The sequence below is a fragment of the Equus caballus genome, chromosome 15 (assembly GCF_041296265.1).
Source record: "Equus caballus isolate H_3958 breed thoroughbred chromosome 15, TB-T2T, whole genome shotgun sequence".
Lineage (NCBI taxonomy): Eukaryota > Metazoa > Chordata > Mammalia > Perissodactyla > Equidae > Equus > Equus caballus.
In genome coordinates, this window is record NC_091698.1 from 56223620 (window position 1) to 56245000 (window position 21381).

Sequence of the window (21381 nt, forward strand, 5' to 3'; positions counted from 1 at the left end):
GAATGAAGTTTGAGATATTTTTTATTTTTCGGTTGTTCTGATTGTATTTTTTTCCTTTAGAAGTGCTCTCATTTGGGAAACCTGAGTTGTAGACATCCAAAAAGCAGTGTTGAGAAAATGAATCTCTTGAGATTGGGTTCTTGATACTGGCTTCTTTGGAAGATATTTGATAATGTAGGCTGCTAGAGATGATGGAAATATCTTGTGTTGTGTTCTTAATTGCTCAGCTGCTCTGATATTTGGAATAATCTTTTTGAGCTCACCATCCTTGGGGGGAATCACTTTTAGGCTAAAATGCGCTCTTACAATAGGGTTCCCTGATCAAAGCCTTGCTGGTCTCTGGGGGAAACTAATAGAATTTGGATGGTTTTGTTGGTTTCATTTATGTGGTGCTAAGATTTATTTATTTGTTCACTCAAAACCCATTTATTGAGCTTCTACTGTGTGCTGACTACTGTACTCGGATGTTCCTAATGCAGTGCATTAGACTGGCTTCATTGCACAGCACCTATGTGTCTTTGATGTCAATGCTAAATTATTTCACCTAGTGGTGTTCTAACCAGAACTCCTTGTTGTCTTCAAAGGGGCCTCTTATTTAAGTAGTGAGACTACTGCTCCCACCCTCCCCATCCATTATTGACTCAGCACACAGTAGCCCAGTCTATAGGCAAGTATAGACTTATTTAGAGCAGATTCAGCTTTTTCCTTCCTTTTCCCCTCTCTCCCTCCCTCCTTCCTTCTTTTTTTTGGGACGGGTCCATCCAGGTATGTGAAGTAGCCTGCCAGGCAGCCAAAGGCCCAGGGAGCCTCTGGAGAAATGCCAGACTAACTGAACCTCCCTGGGGGGAAGTCTTTGCCTTTGCAGAAGATGCAGACACTGCCCTCCAGGGGCCTCCTTACGTCCCAGGGTCTGGGTCACACTGGTAGTAGAGGAGGAAAAAATGTTATGGGGGTGAGGGCTAAGGGAGGCTGGGGAGAAGAGGTGACTGGGGCTCTTCTGCTCACCTTTCAATTTAGGGTGCCCCCACAATGCCCACCCCCTTCCTCACAAACAACCTTTCTTAAATAGATTTTTCTTTTGTCTTAACTGCACCCCAGCACTCCCACCCCCAAGAATCCCAAATGCAAACCCTATGCCAAGTGTAGACTCCAAACCTAAGTTTTATTTTTATGAAGATGACCGCCCATTCTCTATTTTCTGAACTGCCATTGGGGGGAAAAAAGAGAGAGAGAGAAGAATGAGGTAAAAAGCAAGGTGGGACCGACTGTATTTTTAACCATTCATTCATTCATTCATTTATTTATCTTTAAGTCTATAAAGATGTTTCCCCCTCAAGGCAGACAGTGAATATTTTATTTTAATCTTGTAGGTTCCATCAAGACAGACCTTTTAACCCTTCATTCTCCCGCTCAGCCCGAGTCCCCCGCGCCAGGCGATGCTCGGCTCGAGGGCTGCAACTGCGATAAGCCTCCTTCTTGGAGCTGTTTGTTGACCACATTCACGTTCAGAGCCCTGGAGCTAAAAGCACTTTACACCATAAAATAAAAGCACTGCCTTTTTTTCTAAAAGGTTACGTCTGGAGGCCACGCGGCTCATACTTCATACCGAAAACTACTGAAAGGACTATGAAATCCTCGATGATTTACACTCTCTCACTGCATTAGAGTATAGATCTACTCGAGTCTAAAAATACGGTGGGTTTCTAACCGACGTGAATATATGTGCATTATTTCAGAAAGTCTGTTAGAAAACTTGTCAACACATTATAAAGCATAAACCAGGACTTGGCTATTAAGTACGGAGATCAGAGGCAGAATATATACTGCAGGAAGTCCTGGGGAGTCTCCTCCGCCGGCAAGATAAAAAGGGGGAGGAGAGGAGGGGAGGGGTCGTCACTTGGCCTGGAGTTCACACGCAGTGTCGTCACCAAAGGTCGGGGAAGGAGCCCACCGAACGTAATTACCCCTTCGATGGAATCAGCAAAGGTTCCACAGCTCCAAATGAAGTTAACTGAACTGCCAGAAAATTTTAACGCTGTCATAATTTATTACTTTCTAAAAGCCACTTTTGGAAAGGTAAATATACTTATTGTGTATCCAAGTGCGCGCGTTTAAAGTGACCTTTCACCCCTCGACAAAACCACCTGCATCATTAATCAATACTTATGTAATATTTTTAAACCTCTTAAAACAACATATTTTTATTTCTTTAAACACACGTACAAACCCTCCCCCTCCCCCACTTTGGGGCGCTTTAGCGAGCATCCAGCAGCAGTGAGGGAGGGGGCGTCACTCGTAGGGGCGAGCACGAGGCACCGGGAGTGGGGGTCCGCGAGCGGGCTCGGGATCAAATGCCGATGCACAGCCCTGGTTTTCTGGACTGGGTGAAATCAGGCTGGGGGAGGGGCGGGAGCGCAGGGCAGCTCCTATTTCACTCTGGGCATTTTATGATGGTGAAATTAAATATACGTTAATGGTGGAAACGTCGCTGCTTACCTCTGCATTGGCACCCAGGGAAAGCAGCTGCAAAACTGGGTTTTTAATGTATGTTTTAAGATGTGGTTTCGGAAGGAACCCCCTGGAATCTGAAACAAGTGCAATAACATAGCAGACCTACTTGTAACTAAGTGCTTAATTTCCTATGATTTTTTAAAAAAGAAAATCAATAAAATGTTGCCAGTTATTTATTGGAAATAACCACAGATAGCGGCCCTGATAGGGTGCCGGTTTTAGAGAGCACACAATTGTGTAATGAATTGTAATTCAGAAGACTGTTAAATGTGAACCACAGAACCTTTCAGAGGTAATAAAGTCATTACTTTTTACACTACAGCCAACCCTGAAAAGCTTTATACACACCATTATATATAAATCATACATATATATTTCCACCTCACACATTCGCCCATTTATACACCCTCTCTCTCTACGGACTTCTATAGATGGATGGGAAAAATATTTAAATTTGAAAAGCTCGGTTCCGAAAGAATCTGACTCACTATTGTTACCTGAAGGGGATTTTGTTTTATTTATTTATTTTTCAAAGGCCTCCCAGTTGCACTTTCTTCTTCTCTCTCTTCACCTTCCCTCCAACCATTCTCCTCCACGCCTCGCCACCCTCCCCCTACCCCCCGCAATGACCTTCTTTTGGTCACTCAACGGCTAGCTTAACAAGACAAAAAAATAGACGGTAGTAGGAGAGAGATGCTGACCTCCTCTGAAGAACTCACGAAAAAGGGGAAATGGTGCAACGCACACGCTACAGAGCTTTACTGCAAGTGAACCTTCCTGCTTCTTAAACAGGATTTGAGTTTTCCCCCCTCTTAAACTGGAGGGAAACAATAACAAACCACATTTACACAAACCCAGTCCAGCCCACATCTCTCCCAACGCTGAGCATCAAAACCTCCTTTTCTTATTTAGAGGGGCCCGAAGCTTCGCCGAACCAGGCAAGCCAGTCATTTTCTAACAGGTTTGAAACTTTACTAAGACAACATAGGAATAAACAGCCGCTTGCTGGAGCGGCTGGGAGGTGGGTGCGCGCGTGCAAGCCGGGGGCTCTCGCTGAAAACAATAAAGCCCCCCGCCGAGTGGGTGAATTTATGAAAAAGAGGTCCCTTAGACTGAGGAGGGGGAAGAGAAGACACGAGGGGTTGTGGAGCCGCTTGGAGGAGAAGGAAGGAAGGCTCCTCGCTCTACAGACACACACTCACACACGTCCACCTGCAGCTCGGAGTCTCGCGGGCCGCGGCGACCCGCCTCCACCCTGCACCCTCCGCGCCTCCCTTGGACTTGAGTCCATTTTCCTCTCCCCCCTGCCCTTCCGGATTTGGAATCGCAGCGCGGTCTCGGCAGCGGCGGTGGCGGCTGAGGCTACAGGGTGGCGCAGGCAGGCAGGGAGGCTGGGAGGCGGGAGACGCCGGGGGACTTTGCAGGCACGTTTCTGAATAAACTTTCCAATCGCAGGGGGTGCTGTTGCTGTACATTTTACGTAAAACTGAAAGTATCCCACGCCAGAGTGAAGCCCGCTTTTTGACAGCGGCAGCGTGTGTGCGTGCGTGTGTGTGTGTGTGTGTGTGTGTGTGCATTAAAGAGACAGGGGTTTATTTCCAACAGGTCTTCCCTAATTTCCCGCGAACCTCTGCGGAAAGGCTAGAGGAGGCTTCGGGCTGCAGGGTGTGCGCCTTGGCCCGGGGCGCCTGCAGAGCGCGGCGCTGACCCAGGGCGGTCACCCCACCAACCGTGGCCTCCCCGCTGCTCTCTCTCCATTCCCCATTTTCTTTCCCCTCGTAACAGCACAGGAATAGTTGTGCTCTGCCCGTAAGAAACATTTTCTTTCCATTCCTCTGTGCTTTTGCAGTTGCTTTGGAGAGGGAGGGGGTGTGTCCTTCCCTGGGACCCGGCTCCGGGACCTCCCGCGGCGCCGGGAGCACGTTCCCAGGGATTGGAACTCCCAGGACTGCCCGTGCTTTGTCCTCTGGCCAGCGGCCGCTCGGTGAGGTGGACGCCTTGGCGCCTCCTTCGCCCCGGGCCCCGGCGCTCCCCTCCGAGTGCCCCGAGTCTGGCTCCACGTTCTGTATTCCTTGGCCTCTCTCTCTTTCCGCGACCCTTGGGAGCCTCGACTTGGTGCTTCAGTTGCATTCAGCCCCAAGCGCTTGTCGGCGCGCTCAGATCCCCGGCCCCCCGGCTCGGCATTGGGGGCACACTCCCGGCCCTGCCGCCCGGGCCTGCACCGCCTCCCTCGCCCTTGCCCCCTCTCTCCAGGCCGCCCCGGCTCCGGGAGGCCCCGGCGCGCCCTTCCGGACCCGCAACCCTCCAAACTTGGGCTGGACTCCGCTTCGCCGCGCGCTCCCTCCCGCCTCCCCTCGCCCGCTGCGGAGCTGTAACTTGGAGGCTCGGCTCTCAACTTCGGGTGATTTTTCTTTGCTATCCTCTCCTCCGGCAAAGTTTCCCGAGCGCAGCCGCCGACTCAGGGCTTTCACTTCGGCCCCGGCGTCCGCACGCGGGGAGCTAGCGCGGCCGCGGCGGCGGCGGTGAGGGGAAGTGGGTGTGCGCAAGGAGGAGGGTGTCCGGGAGCAACTCTACCTGGCTTCCCTCCGCCCGCGCTTCCCCGGCCCGGGGCTGCAGCCTCCCTCTACACTCTTGCTGTTGCTGCTGCCTTTTTTTTTTTTTTTAAATGATCTTTCATTTAAGGGTCCGCGTGCGGTGGTGGGGGGGAGCAGGGTGCACGTCTTGCTCCCCCCCACCCTCGCCGTCCCTTTCTTCTCTCCCCGCCACGCCGCCGCCTCGGCGCTCGCTGTGGCCACTGGTGAGCCCGCGGCCCCAGCGCCCCCTCCCCTCTGCCCGCCCCTCCCCCGGGGGCCGCGTCTGGCGTCTGCGGAGCCCCCCGCCCCGCACCTCCCCCGCCCCGCACTGGCCATTGGCTTGTCCTGGTCTCTTTTTCATGTCCAGCCCCTGATGTGTGTCCATTGGTGTGAGCTTCCCCTTCCCTCCTCCCCTTCTCTCCTGCTCGCCCTGCCCATGTTTTGTGTGTCTCTGTCCATCCAGACTCCTGACGTTCAAGTTCGCAGGGACGTCACGTCCGCACTTGAACTTGCAGCTCAGGGGGGCTTTTGCCATTTTTTTCATCTCTCTCTCTCTCTCCCTCTATCTCTCCTCTCTCTCTCTCTCTCTCTTTTTTTTTTTTGCTTAAAAAAAAAAAGCCATGACGGCTCTCCCACAATTCATCTTCCCTGCGCCATCTTTGTATTATTTCTAATTTATTTTGGATGTCAAAAGGCACTGATGAAGATATTTTCTCTGGAGTCTCCTTCTTTCTAACCCGGCTCTCCCGATGTGAACCGAGCCGTCGTCCGCCCGCTGCCGCCGCCGCCGCCGCCCGCCCCGCAGCCCACCATGTCTCGCCGCAAGCAAGGCAAACCCCAGCACTTAAGCAAACGGGAATTCTCGCGTAAGTAACCCAATAATAGTAATAATAATTATTAATAATCACGAGCGCGCGCAGGACGAGAAGCAAGAGCGAGGGGGAGAGAGGGGTGTGTGCGTGCATTTTTAAAATTTTTTAGGAGAAAAACCTCCGAGAGTCGGGAGAAAAGAGATTAAAGGGAGAAAAAAACCCCAAACCTCATCCCATCCCGAACCGTAGCCGTATGTGCACTTTTGGAATAGCACGCACCTTTTAATTTTATTTAATTTTACAAAAATTTGACTCCTCCTCTTTCCTGCTTTCCGCTGTCTTATTTCGCTTTTCGAAAAGGAATGCAATGATTTCCCCTCCAATTTTGCAAAATAATGAACAATGCTAAGGATGCGAACAACTCTCCTGCAAACCTAGGGAAGGGAACTGGAGGGGAAAGGGGGGTTGGTTCCACTCACCGAAGGAAGGAAAACGGGGGGGGTGGGGGAGGAGGGATCCCAAGCCTAAAAAACAATTCCCAGGGAGAAAAGAGGTGAGACTGACCCTCGGACACGAGCGCGCTCACGGTCAAGTGTGCACCGGGAGAAAGTAGTCATCTCCACAATAGTGAGAAAGTGGGATTGTGGGAGGGGGGCCCCGGCTCTCAGGAGTCTCCCGAGTCTGGAGAGGTGCCGCGGCGGCAGGGAGAGTCGGGCGACCGGGAAGGACGCGAGACGCGGCCGGCGCTGCCGCCTTTTGTTCCGGCCCGAGGTGGGTGTTTGTCCCGCTGCCTTTTGTGCCGGCTCCTCGCGCTGGCCCTCCCGCGCCGCCGCCGCCGAAGGGCAGGAGCAAGGGCCGGGGGCGAGCGGGAGAGGGAGGGAGGGCGCCTGGGCCGCCGCCGCCCGGGTTGCGGCTGCCCGCCCCTCCCCGCCGAACCTCAGTGGCGGCGAGAAGACTTGCAAAATAAAATAAAATAAAAATAAAACGAGGCAAGAGAATGTAAAATTTCTTGCCCCAAACCAGAAGCCAGACGCTCCGCTCTCCTTTTTGACTCCCCCCCCCCCCCCCCCGCAAAAATCTCACAATCTCTAACAGAGTTAAAAAAAAAATACAATTAGCCCCTTCCCCAAAACCCCTTTAGTTGCAAACTTAGAGCGCCAGCGGCACGAGAGGAGCGAGGAACTCCCTCCTCTTACTATTTTTTGGAAGATTTTCAAAAAAAGTGGAAGTGGATTTTGATTGGGAAAAATCTCGTGTCTGAATGTTTACAAGCACCGCGTGTGCGGGAGCCTCCTGCCAACAAACAGACAGAGGACCGAGCGCGGCGCGGCAGCCCAAGAGCGGGCGGCGGCGGCGGCCCGGCCTCGCCGGGGCCTCGCCGGGCCTCGCCGCGCCCCCGCCCCGCCCGGGATCGCCCACTCGGCTCCCGCCGCCCGCCCGCCCGCACAGCGGCAGGCCGTGCCGCGACTCCGCGCCAGCCGGGTCCGTGGTTCCCTCTCTCCCTCAGCACAATGCCCAGACCTTCTCCCGGCCAACCGGACTGCGAAGTCGGCTGGGGAGAGACTCGGCTTTGCAAACCATTTTTATTTTGCAAAGCAACCGAAAAAGCGTGTTCTGGCCCCCCCCATCCCCGAGTCTCTTGTCCACAGCTCCGGACAGCGGGGAGATCACCACGTGCTTTCCCTGCCCCCCTCCCACCTAGCCTGGTCACCGGCCCCCGACTCCCAAGCGCAGCCAGGCCAGGTTGGGGGGAGGTGTGTGTGTGTGTGGGGGGGCGGGCAGCGGAGTAGCGTCTTCGAATGCGTTTTGCAAGTGCCGAGTCCCGGGACTCCGCGCACCCACCGTTGAGTTCTCGCCCTCCACCCGGGGCCTGGCTCAGTCGGGTCGGGGGCGGGGGGGCCTCCTTGCGAATCTATATAAGGGGATGTGTATGACTTGTCTCCTGGCTAACAGAGTGCGCCTGGAAAGGCGGGCAGTGGACACTTAGGAAAGTTTGGCAGCAAGGGAAAGAAAGGCATGAGAGGGCCCACATCCCTTCCCCACCTCATTCGTGACCCGTATTTAAATTTTTGATGCAATTTTAGAGGACCACCTTTACCAGTTCTGTATTTTTAAAGGGGTGGGGGAGTGCGCACAGGGAATTGAATTTTTCTCTGAGACCTGGAACTTGTCATACACTTCGGAAGCTCCCCCGCCCCGGCACGTTGCGGGGCCCTCCCTCTCCCCACCCCCGCGCATCCCTCCCTCGCTGCTCTCCCCCGCCCCCCACTCCCCCGGCCGCGCCGGATGCGGAGCAGACGCAGCGCGTGGCGGTGTGAAGTTACAGACCGGCCAGGTACCGGCGGGAAGTAAGGGCAGTGTTCGCAGGACTCGGGAAAGCCGGGCCCTTCTTCGGAATGATGCACTGGGGGCTCAAAGGATGGACTGAGGCGTGCAGTTCGGGCTGCTTTCCCCCACTCCCCCCATCCCGGGTCTATCTCGGGACACTCCAGGCTGGGTGGGTTAGCCCCTCTCCCCCGGTCTCAGTGCGGGTTTGGGATTAGGGGACTAGTTTGGAGGAGGTGCGCGGGTCGCTCCTTCCTCATTTTCTGGGTGCACAGAGGGGGCGGGAGCCATTCCGGTCTTCAAGACCCCCTCAACCCCCATCCTCCGCTTCTTGGGCTGAATAAGCCATTCGGTCGCTAGGAGGCAGAACAAGATCAAGAAAGCTCAGCGAACTTGAACCTGTACCAGAGCTTCCCCACCCCCTGCTCTGCGTTTCTCGGCCGGGGAGGGACAGGCATTGCGAGGGTGGGGGTGGGGGAAACGGACGGTTAGGCAGAATTCCCTTTCTCCCCCCATCACCCCTTATGTCTTTGTTCTTCATTTTGACTTTAAAAATGCTTCTGGCTAGGGCTGCGGAGGAACACCCGGGAGGGCGGCGGACACCCCCGTGCGCCGGGTGCAGAGCGGGGTGCAGTTTTCGGTTTCTTTTGGGGTGGGCATTTTTGGTAGGGAGGAAAGGGGAGTGCGCGGTCTCCGTCGTTGGGGCAAGGCCAAAGGGCGGGATCGGCAAGTTTGCACTTAGTCTCCTGGTTCACTTCTTCCATGCCCTGATCCCCGCGCAAAGCACGGACCACGGCGGCCACGGCAGGCTTGCAGGGCGCCTCTGCAGCCCGACCCCCGGCTCCCCCGCCTCCTGCAGCTCTCGCCTCGGAGCCCGAAATCACAACAATAGTAATAGTTATCATCCTAATGATGCGGGCAAGCAGCATCATTAATAATGAATAACCGCAGCCGCCGCCGCGCTGAGCACACTGGTGCCCGGAATTGCGGGAGAAACGCATTTGTAGAGGTCCCCGAAAGTAAAAAGTGTGAGCCTGTGGACACAGAATGAATTTCAGGACCCGGGGTTGAGGTGTGTGCGGTGATACCGAGTCTGTACCAGGTTAATCAGCCGAGTTTTCCAAGCCTCCCTTTTCATTTCTCCAACTGGAGGGCCCAGGGAACCGCGGTCACCCCACGGCCAGACTGGATGGGAGTAGAGGCGGCAGTCGGGGCTCCTGGCTGCCCGCCGCGCCCGGGCCCCTGGCCCTCGGCCCCACGGCTCCCCGGCCGCCGCCGCACGTGTTCGCAGCGAGCGCGGCCGGAGCCGGCAGCCAGCATGCTGCTCGCTTTGTGCCTCAGAGTCCCGGCGCCCAACTTCACTTTCTGCGCAGCCCGCCCCTGCCGGGCCCCCTGCCCCGGGCCTGTCGCTCCTGCCGTCGCTTTTGTTTCTTTGCTTTTCCTCTCTGCATTTCAGCCTCGGTTTGCTTCCTTACCCTGTTAAGACAATCAAAGGGAAGGACTTGGAAAGCAAACTTGAAGGCTGAGCTTCTTTTCCCCCTCCCCCTCCCCCAGCAGCCCTCGTTTCCCTCGCTCCTTCCCTACATTTCTTCTAAGGCTTTTTTTCCTCCCCTTTTTAAATTTATTCCTTTGCAACTGCAGAGAGAGGAAAGAGATCTCAGTCAGCCGCTGGGGCATTGAGACGTTCCAGTCTGTCTTGCTGTTTGAACGCAGAAGCATTTTATTTTCTATTTCTTCCTCCCCTTGTAGAGAATTCGCTACTAATTATTGTGATTATTTGCCCACTCCCTTCCACTTCAATCCTGGACTCCCCGCTTTGCAGCCGGAGCTTAGGCCGGAGCTTAGAAACGATGGTATTGTGGGGGCGAAGGAGGATGGAATTGAATTGAGGGAGGGGGTAAAATGGCTGAGGTTAGGAATGTTTTTAGGGAAAGAGGGATTTGCATTAAAATACAGAGAAATTATCAGATGCCCAGAAAGGAAATGTTGATTGCCACTGAGAAAAGATATCAATGCAGATCAGTAGACGACACCAAGAGAATTGTATTTTCATATTTTCTTTGTGCCCCACTTTGTCTGATTTTTAATAGTATAGCAGCAATAATAAGAACACGTTTTGGTATTTCTCTGAACATCACTAGCCAAATGTTTTGCAAGGAGCCGGATCTTAAATGTATTTCATACATTAGGATATAATTCTTGTTAATTAGCAATAATTTACGTTAAGAGCATAGAAAATGTTGAGGTTACAGGTTTTATATCTGTACATTTGATCATCTTGTTATTTTCAAGAACTTTGCCTCCTATAAAATTAATTAGGTGAAATGTGGAGGTGTAATCAGCAACCTCTGAATTACCACTTCATTTCCTGGTTTTGATTGTAAATCAGTTCAGTCACTACGTTTAGAAGACTTTAACCAAGTCTGTTTTGTACCACATTACCTTTAACTATTTGATACCTAGGAGAATATTTCCTTTTGCTTCTAAATAATATTTCCACTTTCAGAAATGTGTTAGGCCTTGGGAATAAAAAACGAATCTTAACAGTGGAGTTTAAAAAATGTCTTTTGCAAAGGTTCTACGTAGTACTAACTTTAATAAAATAAAATATTTTTCCTGAGTCTTTCTTCAGACTACAAACCTCAGAACTTGTGGTTAATGCTGAACAGAAAAAGCCACGTTTGTCAATGTGTACTTAAAATCCTTAGTTTGAATAGCAGGGACCTTGGAGAATGACTTCCCTAGTCAGTTCCTCACTTGGTCAAAATGAAAGCAAATGTAGGGGAAAAATGACATAGAGGCGTAATGCGAAAGCACTTCCGTTTGTCTCCTTTTATTTGAAAGTGTGCGTGTGTATTCTGTATTTATCTTTTGGTCAGTCTGTTGGGCAAAGAAACATAAGTGCTTACCTTGCTGTCTTTATTAGTAGGAATATAACCTTCATATTCCTGTGGTGACCTTATGTTAAGTTAGGAGGAGTACCAGAGGCTAGAAATTATGACATGTCCTACTTGAGCACAGGTGCAGCTAGGCAGGGCTCTCTCAATATTATTTCACCCAGCACATCTGGGAGTTAGTCCAGATCTTCCCCCTCAATATTCAGCCTGGGTAGGGTTGAAATAAATTTAACCTGAGTTCACTGGATTTTTGCACTTTATCAAAATCTGTTCCAATATTCTACACTCAAATTAAAATCTATTTTTTGATTCTCTGTGGCTTTAAGTTCATTAAATGTGAAATTGGCAGCTTGCTAAAGAAGGTCAGACTGATTAACTGTTTAAGACTTGTACGTTTTCTGCTTCAGTTTTATTAACTGGCAGCATCCTGGATGTGTTTTGTATTTTGTGATTTTTTTTTTTTTTGATATGGTAAGCATAAGATTTCAGGAACAGAGACTTACCAACTCTCTTTTCCCCGTTGGAAGGTTAAAAAATGATAGAAGCTGTTCAAATAGATGCTGGGGTATTTTGGTGCAAAGTTGAAAAAAAAAAAAAAGAGGAAACAGGAACGAAAGACATACCTACCTTGTTATACCATCCGCTGGTGATTATCTGTGCAGAAATAGTCCCATAATGAAGCGTTTTGGAGCTCATTCAGAAAATTAGTCAACTTTGACAACATTAGGCAAAGTATTTCAAGTCTAAAGAAAGGACTTCTCAGCCTTGTTCTGAAATGTGGCATTTGCTTGACCATTCTGATTTTTATGTGATGGGGGCCACCAAGTGCAAACATGTTTAGAATATTTTAAGCATTCCTTTCTTCAGAATGAAAAAATGACTAATTGGCTTATTTTCTTAAGTACTCAAAAGTATCCCATTTAGCTAATGTGTCTGAGAAGAATTGCCAGTGAATTTGGTATTTCTTTGATTTTGTGGCACTGCTGAGAGTGAGAGCAGAAAGGTTTTTGGCGGAGTGAATGATGCTGCGTTATGGTGATTATTTAGATCCGTTTCACAGGTGAATGCAGTGGTTTTCTTATTACAGCGCTGTACATGTGGCACACTTTCTGGGTGATGTAGTAGCTGTCTAATTCATGAAGCTACGTCTCTGTATACTCAGGAGTACACACATTCACACACAAAGGGTGTGTGTGTTTATTCACTTCTCCTTTTATTCTTTGGCACAATAGACAACTTAGCCTGTAGGAAAAAAAGAAACAAATTTGGTTTCAATCCATGTGTTTACCAATTTTTTTTGGGGGGGGTAGTTATTATTTAAGCTTCTTGATGTTCCCTGCATTAGCTATTTATTTAAGTCATTCTTTCTAAACTCAAAGTCCAGACACATTTGTAGGATGTGTATGTGTGTATGTGTTTATGTGTGTCCTCTCGGGTTATGCAAGTCAGATAGTTTTCTTTAAATATATGATGATTTGCCTCAGTGATAAACTTGCTGTCTTGTCGATAACCTCTACATCCTGTACATTTTAGGTGCCCACATTTTCGGGGTACTCTATGGAGGAGCCTAGAAACGCTTTATGTAGTGTGGTGGGATGGGGTGGGGTTGAGAATGTGTTCCCCCTTTTCTCTCCTTTCTGGTACTCTAATAATTGTGCTTTTGTTTCTCCAACCACAGCCGAACCTCTTGAAGCCATTCTTACAGATGATGAACCAGACCACGGCCCTTTGGGAGCTCCAGAAGGGGACCATGACCTCCTCACGTGTGGGCAGTGCCAGATGAACTTCCCATTGGGGGACATTCTTATTTTTATCGAGCACAAACGGAAACAATGCAATGGCAGCCTCTGCTTAGAAAAAGCTGTGGATAAGCCACCTTCCCCTTCACCAATCGAGATGAAAAAAGCATCCAATCCCGTGGAGGTTGGCATCCAGGTCACGCCAGAGGATGACGATTGTTTATCAACGTCATCTAGAGGAATTTGCCCCAAACAGGAACACATAGCAGGTAAATGAGAAGCAAGGAGAAAAGCTGTTTGCATGTTTTCTTTTCATTTTCAGAGGCGCTGTAGCCAAGCACTAAGAAGGGGTGAAGTGCTTTCTGTATTTCTCCGTGTGACTGTCCATGACAGCCCTGTAATGTTAAAATAATCATTCCTATTGCCTACGTCCAGGACACAGAAAAATAAATGTTTTCCACATCACTGAGTCAGATGTAGGCAGAATAGGTACACACACCTGATACCCTCTTTCTGGATCTGCTGATTCTGAATTCCTCTCCTTTTTTCTATCTTTCTCAGTTTTAAGTGTTGAACCTTACTGTATCTAGCCCAGTTTCCAATGTCCATTTCCAGTCTTGGTGACAAGTCAGAGGCAGAGTGGCCACATAGGCATTTGTAGTTTGGCCAGTGACCTGTTTGAGTTAGAATACCTGGTCAGGCCTCCCCAGGGGTGCAGTTAGTTCTCAGGGCTTCCATGAAGTGGGGTGGGCTGGAAGGGCATTTTGGAGGGGGTGGAAAGAGTTAACTGAGCTTCAGGGCTAGCCTTGGATCCATATTGGCTGTCAGCCCGTATGGGGCTGTAATTAAACACAGCCCCGTGGTGGGATGACACCGTGACCTTGACTTTAAGATGCCATTTTCGACTGGCCAGGCCAGAGTAGAGAGGGCAGTTGCTGAAGCGCACAGACGTGCTTACTCGAAAAGTTTAAGGGCATGTTGGAAATTTCAAAAGGTTGGTTTGACAGGAACGGCTGCTCCCTGCAGCCTGCCTCCTCAGCTAAATGATAAATGCTTCTCTGTGCTCTCCCCTGTCTCTGATGTGGTTTTGACAGATGTATCTTGATTTTGTTTGTGGTTTACACAATCACATGTCACCCTTACAAATGTCCAGTCCAGACTTCCACTGTTTCTGCTATAACACAATGTAAAAATTCTCCTGGAAAAAATACATACACATCTTCAACAGATCTCCTTCCTCTGCTTAATTTTAGTAGAGAGGTAGCTAGGTGTGTGGGTTTCTCAGCAGCTCAGGGGAGAAGGAATTAGGGCCTAACAGAGGGACTTAAATCCCTACTCTGGGTGATAAACAGCAACGCTATATAGTAACCCTTAAAACATTTTTTATGAAACCACAGTGATTTAACACATAAGACAAAGTGAATGCAGATTCTGTGGTGACAAAAACGGCATGCCTGTCGGTGGATCACTTTCCTGTGTTTCCCCCGCCCCCTCCCCCCAAAGGTGCGAGGTTGGTTCAGTTTTAGGAAAGGTGGTGCGTCTGATCAAGTGATTCACTGGAACTCGTCTCTCCGACCTAGTTTGACCACGAAGTTGAACTGTAGTAGGTCAGTGCTCCAGAGAGGATCAAATGTCGTATTATTTCTCCTCTCCCCCTCTGGAATTTGATCATTAAAATCAAACGTGGCATTTTCTTTCTTTTTTGAAAGCTTCCTGCAATAACACTCAGATACTTTTCCTTTAGTGAAATGAGAAATCTGCTAGCAGGGAAGTTGCTTTTACAAAATATTTTTCTCGAATCCAGCCCACGTGGATGTGACATGTAGTCTGAGATTTTATTTCCCCCCCTCCCCTGCACCCCCCAGTAGGATACGGCAATGACCATTTCCATGTGCTGTCTTGTGACTGGAAGGAAAATGAACAGAAGTGTAAGGCATGATTAATGAAGCAAGAGCAAGCGGAAGGGGATTGTCGTCTTCGGAGATCCAAAGCCTTTCTAAATCACCAAATATGGAGCAACACTTGCGTGATGTAACATCGTATTTACATATCGAGCTGCTCGTTTAAAAGACAAAACACAGTGTCTGTCAAGCAAGAATTAAAACCACACTTTTTACTGAGGTCCCAAATGGGTTATTCAGTCGCAGATCAACCAGCTCGAAAATTCTGTGCCTCTGTTCTTAGAGGAGGAATCTAAAAGCTGGGGGAAGGCCCTATAGTGAAGCCTTTTTCCTCTTACAGTTGTGAATCCTATGCAGGGAAAGAAAAGCTATTTTCCTTAACTCCCTGGTTGTCATAAAGGTCCCATTTTTTTTTTTTTTTTTTTTTAAGAACTAGTACAACAGCAGAGCCCAGAGAAGCCAAAAAAAGGGAGGCTCATTTAAAATATGTTTTATAGGGCTAATGCTAAATAATTTCACTGAGATGAAAAGCTATCTGAGGTATCTAAGATAGTCAATGGGTGCACAAATGCTGCAACCCAGGTGAGGTAAACCTTTCATGCACGAATAATTACAAAGTCTTGATTCCTTTCATTGTGTTTAATCACCTGTTCCCACCCTGGAATTGGCTGAACATAAATAGCGTGGTCACATCTCAAAGCGAGATGTCAGTAACTAGAATCACGACTTCTCATCATTCACAGTAATGAATTAAGAGTTTCTTATGGTGAAATTAACATTCTACCATTGCACATAAATTAAGATGCGCCGGCCCTCAGGTGCCTCTGAAGCGAAGTTCTGGAAGACGGCTGTGTACTCCCAGCCCATTTCTCTCAAGCACGTCTTCACAATTCCAAGTCTGCTTTTCTTTTTATGGTGAGGAAGGAAACAATGAGAGTAATCATTCAGTAGATATTTGAATTGTGTCACAAAAAGAAAGGAGAAGCGATGCTCTGTATTAGGAAAGAGATATACTGATGAATCTCTGGAAGAATATATTTGGCAACCACATAAAAGGTAGTCATTTAAGTGTGCTGTGTGGGGAAGGCTTTATTAAAGCGATGTAAGTTGGATTTGAGCTCACTGTGTGCTCTGTGCCATTTTATAGGCAAGAAGCAGGAATAAAACAGTGACATCTTCCTGAGATAAATAAAGCTTAGAATTCGCGGTTTTCAAATAGGAGAATAAGGTAGAGTCCTTTAAATCTTCAGTAAAATGGTATGCATTTTGACTGTACATAGGCCTCTCAAAGCTGAGTATTTTTTAGAAAGGAGGATTTTTATCTGGCAAATGATGGGTATGTGTTCTGGCACTTCACCCATATATGTGTATTAACTACACACGTATATGTTGATCTGGTTGCTTATTTGATTTTATTCACATATTTTAAATATTGCATGACTGTGATCCATTGAGATCATTGAAATAGTATTAATTTAACTGAGCAGGTTATATCGTGCAGGGCCCAGGTCCTCAATTTGTGTTCACCATCACATCGCAGCAGCCTTTGACTGGCAGTCAGGGCATTTAATAGGGGTTTGGTTTTGTTTTCTACTCTCATCTTTTATGACGGGGAAAGATTCATCGAAGATTAGTGAATGTGAAACTGCTATTCACTTATAGAAAAGGCCAAAAAATATTCTCCCACCATGTCAGCTTTGAGATTTTGGCTTATTGTACACAGAAATCTTTGAATTGGGCTATGATAAAGTTAGCTTTTTGAGAGAATGGGAGAAAATATGACAAGTCCTATAAAATGTAGTAGAGTCAACCACAATTGATATATAACATTTTCTCCTTAAAATTATGAACATAGACATTTATATCAGAGTATTTAAAAATTATTTCCCTGGACAATATACCTCATCTCTAGATAATAATATGTAAGACAGATTCTCCAAAGAAGTGAGAAATATTCATTCAAAACAGAAATACATTAGCATGTTACTTAAAGGTAAATCAGGTATATGCTTTACCTGATATTATAGGTATAAATACCTATGATATTTACATAAATATGATTTATGATATTTATGATAAATACCTGATGATATAGGTATTTGTGCTTTTCAGAACTTAGAAAATCAACCTGCCTTTTCTCTTTGTACCCATTCTAATTCTTTCCTAGATCAGATTCAACTGGAGGATGTATTTGTCTACTTTATGGTGTAATTATAAATGAGACTATAAACTATAGTATCCTATTATGACTACTTATTTTTCATTTCTCTTTATCTGTGTGATTCTGAATAAAAACTGCTGACTTCTGAAGTGAATTTTTAGCGTGGCAGCTAAAAAAAAGCAACAAACAAAAAATCCCCAATATATTGGTGAACATTTTGTTTACCTTCAGAATCCAGAGAATAGAGAATATTGTTTCCTAATCAACACCTAGGATTTTCCGTGGGGGCCTGTGTTTGTGAGGCTACTACCCAAAGACTCATGTCCATGAGACTGGGAGTCCTATATACAAGCTGTATTTGTAAATAAGACAGAGAAAGGTTGTGAACTGGCAGCTTGGATGTTTTGTCAAAGTACAATGTCAGAGAAACTCTTTCTAAGACAAATTGTAAATAGAACTGTCACAGTGATTGCATGATTGAGCCGCAGAAGTGTCTTACAATTGTTGGCATTGTCAGAGGACTTTTGAAAGCTTAATTAAACACAGTGGCCCGCATGGCTGCTAAATTTACTTTAGAAAGCCAAAAGAAAAAAAAAATCTAAAATGTAGCTGATCCCAAAGATCCCAAAGTTCTTCAGACCTTACCCTTTTGGTGACACAGAAAAAAATGCCCTGTGCATTTTCCTAGTTGTCTTTTATAAATAATAGTTTTGAGAATAGGGCCACGTGATATGAAGATCATCCTGTGTGTGATGTGGAGATTGTGTTAGTTTTTCTGTCTCCTGCTGTTACAGACAGTTAATGTAAAAATGGCCTTTTATTGGAAACACAAATATGTATTCACTTCAAGAACAGGAGCAGAGGGGGAAAGTTTCCCTCCCATTCTCTGTGTTTATTTTGTGAAAGCTTAAAAAAAAGCAGTGCTGTAATTTCTTAAATCACCCCATTCCTTGTTGTGTTGTAAGTTGTGCCTTTTAAAGCATCTGAAATCTGTTTTGCACACCTTTCTCCTAGTGAGTGTGGGATTTAATTATGGAGCTGCCCATGGACTGGAAAATGCAACTGGGTGTAGAAACGGGCAGGCAATGTCAGGATAGCGAACCTTCAGCTCAGGGAAGAGGCGAGTTAGATGAATGTTAATGGCACATTTTAGAGTCCTGGAAAATCATTAATTTCACACTGCAGCCTCAATGTAGTTTGGCTAATGTGGGAGGAGTAAATTGGAGTACAGAACAAACGTGCAAATCCTAGGGAAGCATTTTTCAGAATTCCGTGATTTCTCAGTGAAGGTGTTTAATAAAGGAGAAGAGGTGAGGGGTAACTTCACACACTAGTCAGTGAGAAAGGAAGAAAGTTTGGCTTTCCTTTGGGGGAAAATACGAAATTTAACCGAAGTAGCACAGCTAGGAAGATGCACCGAGATTGTGTCACTCGATGTTAATCTACTTTGGTTGGTCTGTTCACACCCTTTATTGCACAAAGTCATTTGACAAAATTTACCCCAAGCCCAAGTCTGTTTTTATATACAGTACTACCAGCTTTGTGCAATAAAAACCACTTAGCATTAAGCTGGACTCAGCCTGGCACCTTGCCACTTTTTTAGCAAGAGATTTAATCACCAAGGATCTTTAGTACCTTTCTGCTTGTTCAGATTTCATTTGGGTCATGGTTATGTCAGCAGTGTTGTTATTACAAGGATTGAAAAAAAAAGATTTTAACTTAGTGCTCATTTTTAACATTATCTCAAATCAGGTAGATTTTTATTTTATGTGTCAATTTGGAGGACGTTAATAAAGTTCATGAAATATGTTCAGACTATATAATTTAATGGATAATGACTAATATTTTTATTTGTAATACAAATAGAAAATTGGCCATTGTATCCTTCTTTCCTCTGTTCTTTCCTCCTACCTAGGTAAATAAGCATCCTTAAACTGCTTTTCGCCTCTACTTCCAGGGTATAGAGCTCTGGCCAATATCAGTAAATTTACCTTTGTAATTTGCCATGTAGTTTTTACAACAATGACCTAATTAATTTGAGCACGAACCATATTATTGCTACTAGAGTCATTTTCTGTCACAAACTTAATTTCCAGGAAATGTAACCTGATGAATAAGAATGCTTTAGCTCTCCACATGTGCTCCTAGAGACCAAAGCCAGATTTAAAATAATAATAATAATAATAAAAATTCCAGCATTATTAAAGCCAGTATGCTTGATGCCAAATTCAATTTGAAGCCAGTAAACATCAGACTGTATTTCTAATCAGTTTTAGAATGTAACGTATTCCATATTGGGTTCACTGGAATTTGTCTCTCTGCTTTTTACTGGCCAGCTGCACTCCCTATGCATTTTTAAAACATTTCAGCAAAGGCTTTTGCTGTTCTTAGCAGGGTTGGTAACTTGGGGTCTATTTCTGAGCTCATTCGTCATTCTGCGATGGCATTAAGTTGGGTTGGCAAGGGAAAGATTTGAGGCATGGGGGGTGCTGAGGTCACTTCTGACCCCAGCAGGGAATAGGTGAGCTTCATTTGCCTTTACAATAGGCGCGCAGTTACTGTACCTTGGAGGAGCTCTCAGGTGCCGCTCAGATGGGCGCATGTAAATGCCCTGTCAGATGCGGAGCCGGAATATTAATGCTTCTTCCACCACCGCGCCATAATAAAGCTGTACACAGCAAGCTTAATATGCAGCTAGTCTGGGGAATTGTGTAAACTTAGATAGCCCAGTGTGAAAGACAGCGGTGTAAAAATGCTCTATATGCCACAGTTTCCCTTCTTGTTCTCCTGTGATCTATAGCAAAATGAAAACATCATCCTTTCTTCCTCTTGGAATTGTCTCCCCAACTCTGCCACCTCCCAATCCACGACCAGAATTTTTTTTGCATGTGCTGGTATGGAGAAATGCAACATAATTTGTTTCATATGGTTAATTACAGGCGTTTGAATATTTAAAATTTTAAATAGCCACAGTTCCAGCTTTTCCTGTTAAAAGTATGTGATTTGAACAAAGGGAGTACAGTGTAAATATTTGTGGTGATTTGCAACACCCCTCTTTCCCCATTAAACACACCCGCACACACATGCACACACACAGACATTCAGTTTAAATCTGGTGCTGACTTAAAGGACTTCTATGCCTCCATTTGTACTTTTTTTTTTTAACCAACTCTCAACTGGAACTCCATTAAAATATTTTACCATTATTTTTGAGTCCACTGTTGCTTGAGGTTTTAAAGAGGATTTTTATAATGTGTTCGTTTAACAGAATCAACAGCTGTCAGAACCAGTTGTGGTAAATCCACAAAGAAACGTACAAAGGAAATACACACGTTTCCTGAAACAAAACACTTGGAAAAATAAGCTACCAAGAACGGGTGAATAAGTGTGCAGACAGGGAGGCGGAGTGTTTCATCTCTTGGTTCCCCTTAGAGACTGATCTGAGGGGATCTGATGCAATGTCGCTGGAAGGGTTACCTGAACAGGTTGCTGCTTGGAGGCAGTGGGCCGTGCACCAGAGCTAGGCCGGCCTTCACCTCGCTCCCTCTTTTGCCTTCCTTTTTTCTTTTTGATCTCTTTAGATAGATGAAACATCAAGTTCTTAGAGTGCTAAACAACAAATTATATCTAGTAAAGGTGAGATGATCAAGTTTAAACTTCCTGTAAAAGAGGCGAGAAGGGGCCTCGCACACCCTCTTCCAGATAGGGTTGGCAGCGCGTTAATCAGAATTGAATCTGTGCGCCAGGGAATTCCCAGTGGGAACCTGGAGCAGGCATGTTGATGAAGGGAATACCTGGGGACCTTTGGTCACTCACAATGAGTTTCTGTTTGTATCTTCACTGTTGTTAGCATTGGCGATGAACAATTACACCTACAATTTGATCTTAGTTTTAGATAGAGCTGAGTCCACTGATTAAAAACTCCCATTAAAATGAAGAATGGAATAATTGTGAAACCTGCAAAGGTGCTTTCAGGAAGAACACAGGTGCCGTTATGCTCACTCCCCGCTCCCCCCCCCCAACCCCGCCCCGGGTTTTCTGTTTTCTTTTTGAACTTTCTTAAAAAACACAAGGAAGTCTCCTAAGCATCAGAACATCTAAATTTGTGTTCATCAGTTGTTCATTTTCTTGATACGTAATGCTGCATAAAAAAGCGGCAAAAAAAAATCACATCTGTTAATTTTTAGGGAAATAAGGTGTAGCTCGGATTCTTACCTTAGTTGGAGCACAATGCCCTACATGCCACGTCTGATCTTTTACGTTTTAAATATGGAGTTTCTCTTTGGGCCAAAAAAAAAAAAAAAATCTGAAGCATTTCCCTTTCCTGACTCAGGGGATACCATGATTTCATGATTTATTTACATTTAGGGGGCAGCTCACAATGAGCCATTTACTGCTCATTTTAGACACTCCCCCCAAGTCTTCACAGTTAAAACAATGCATTAACCAATGTTAAATTTTA

General features: G+C 46.5%; 1 protein-coding gene across 15 annotated transcripts in view; it reads left to right on the top strand.

The window, feature by feature from the left end:
- The first annotated feature begins 4145 nt into the window (after positions 1 to 4145).
- Positions 4146 to 21381, top strand: part of BCL11A (BCL11 transcription factor A) — a 98949-nt gene continuing 81713 nt past the window's right edge. For 6 of the 15 annotated variants that reach the window (XM_070236325.1, XM_070236328.1, XM_070236330.1 and 3 more), the window contains exons 1-2: positions 8127 to 8231; positions 12797 to 13126. In XM_070236325.1, the coding sequence (XP_070092426.1) occupies positions 8183 to 8231; positions 12797 to 13126 (379 nt within the window). In that variant the 5' untranslated portion in view covers positions 8127 to 8182. Of the gene's footprint in view, positions 5951 to 8126; positions 8232 to 12796; positions 13127 to 21381 lie in introns of those variants that run through there. The other 9 variants (XM_070236323.1, XM_023619061.2, XM_005599967.4 and 6 more) reach the window with 2 other exon arrangements.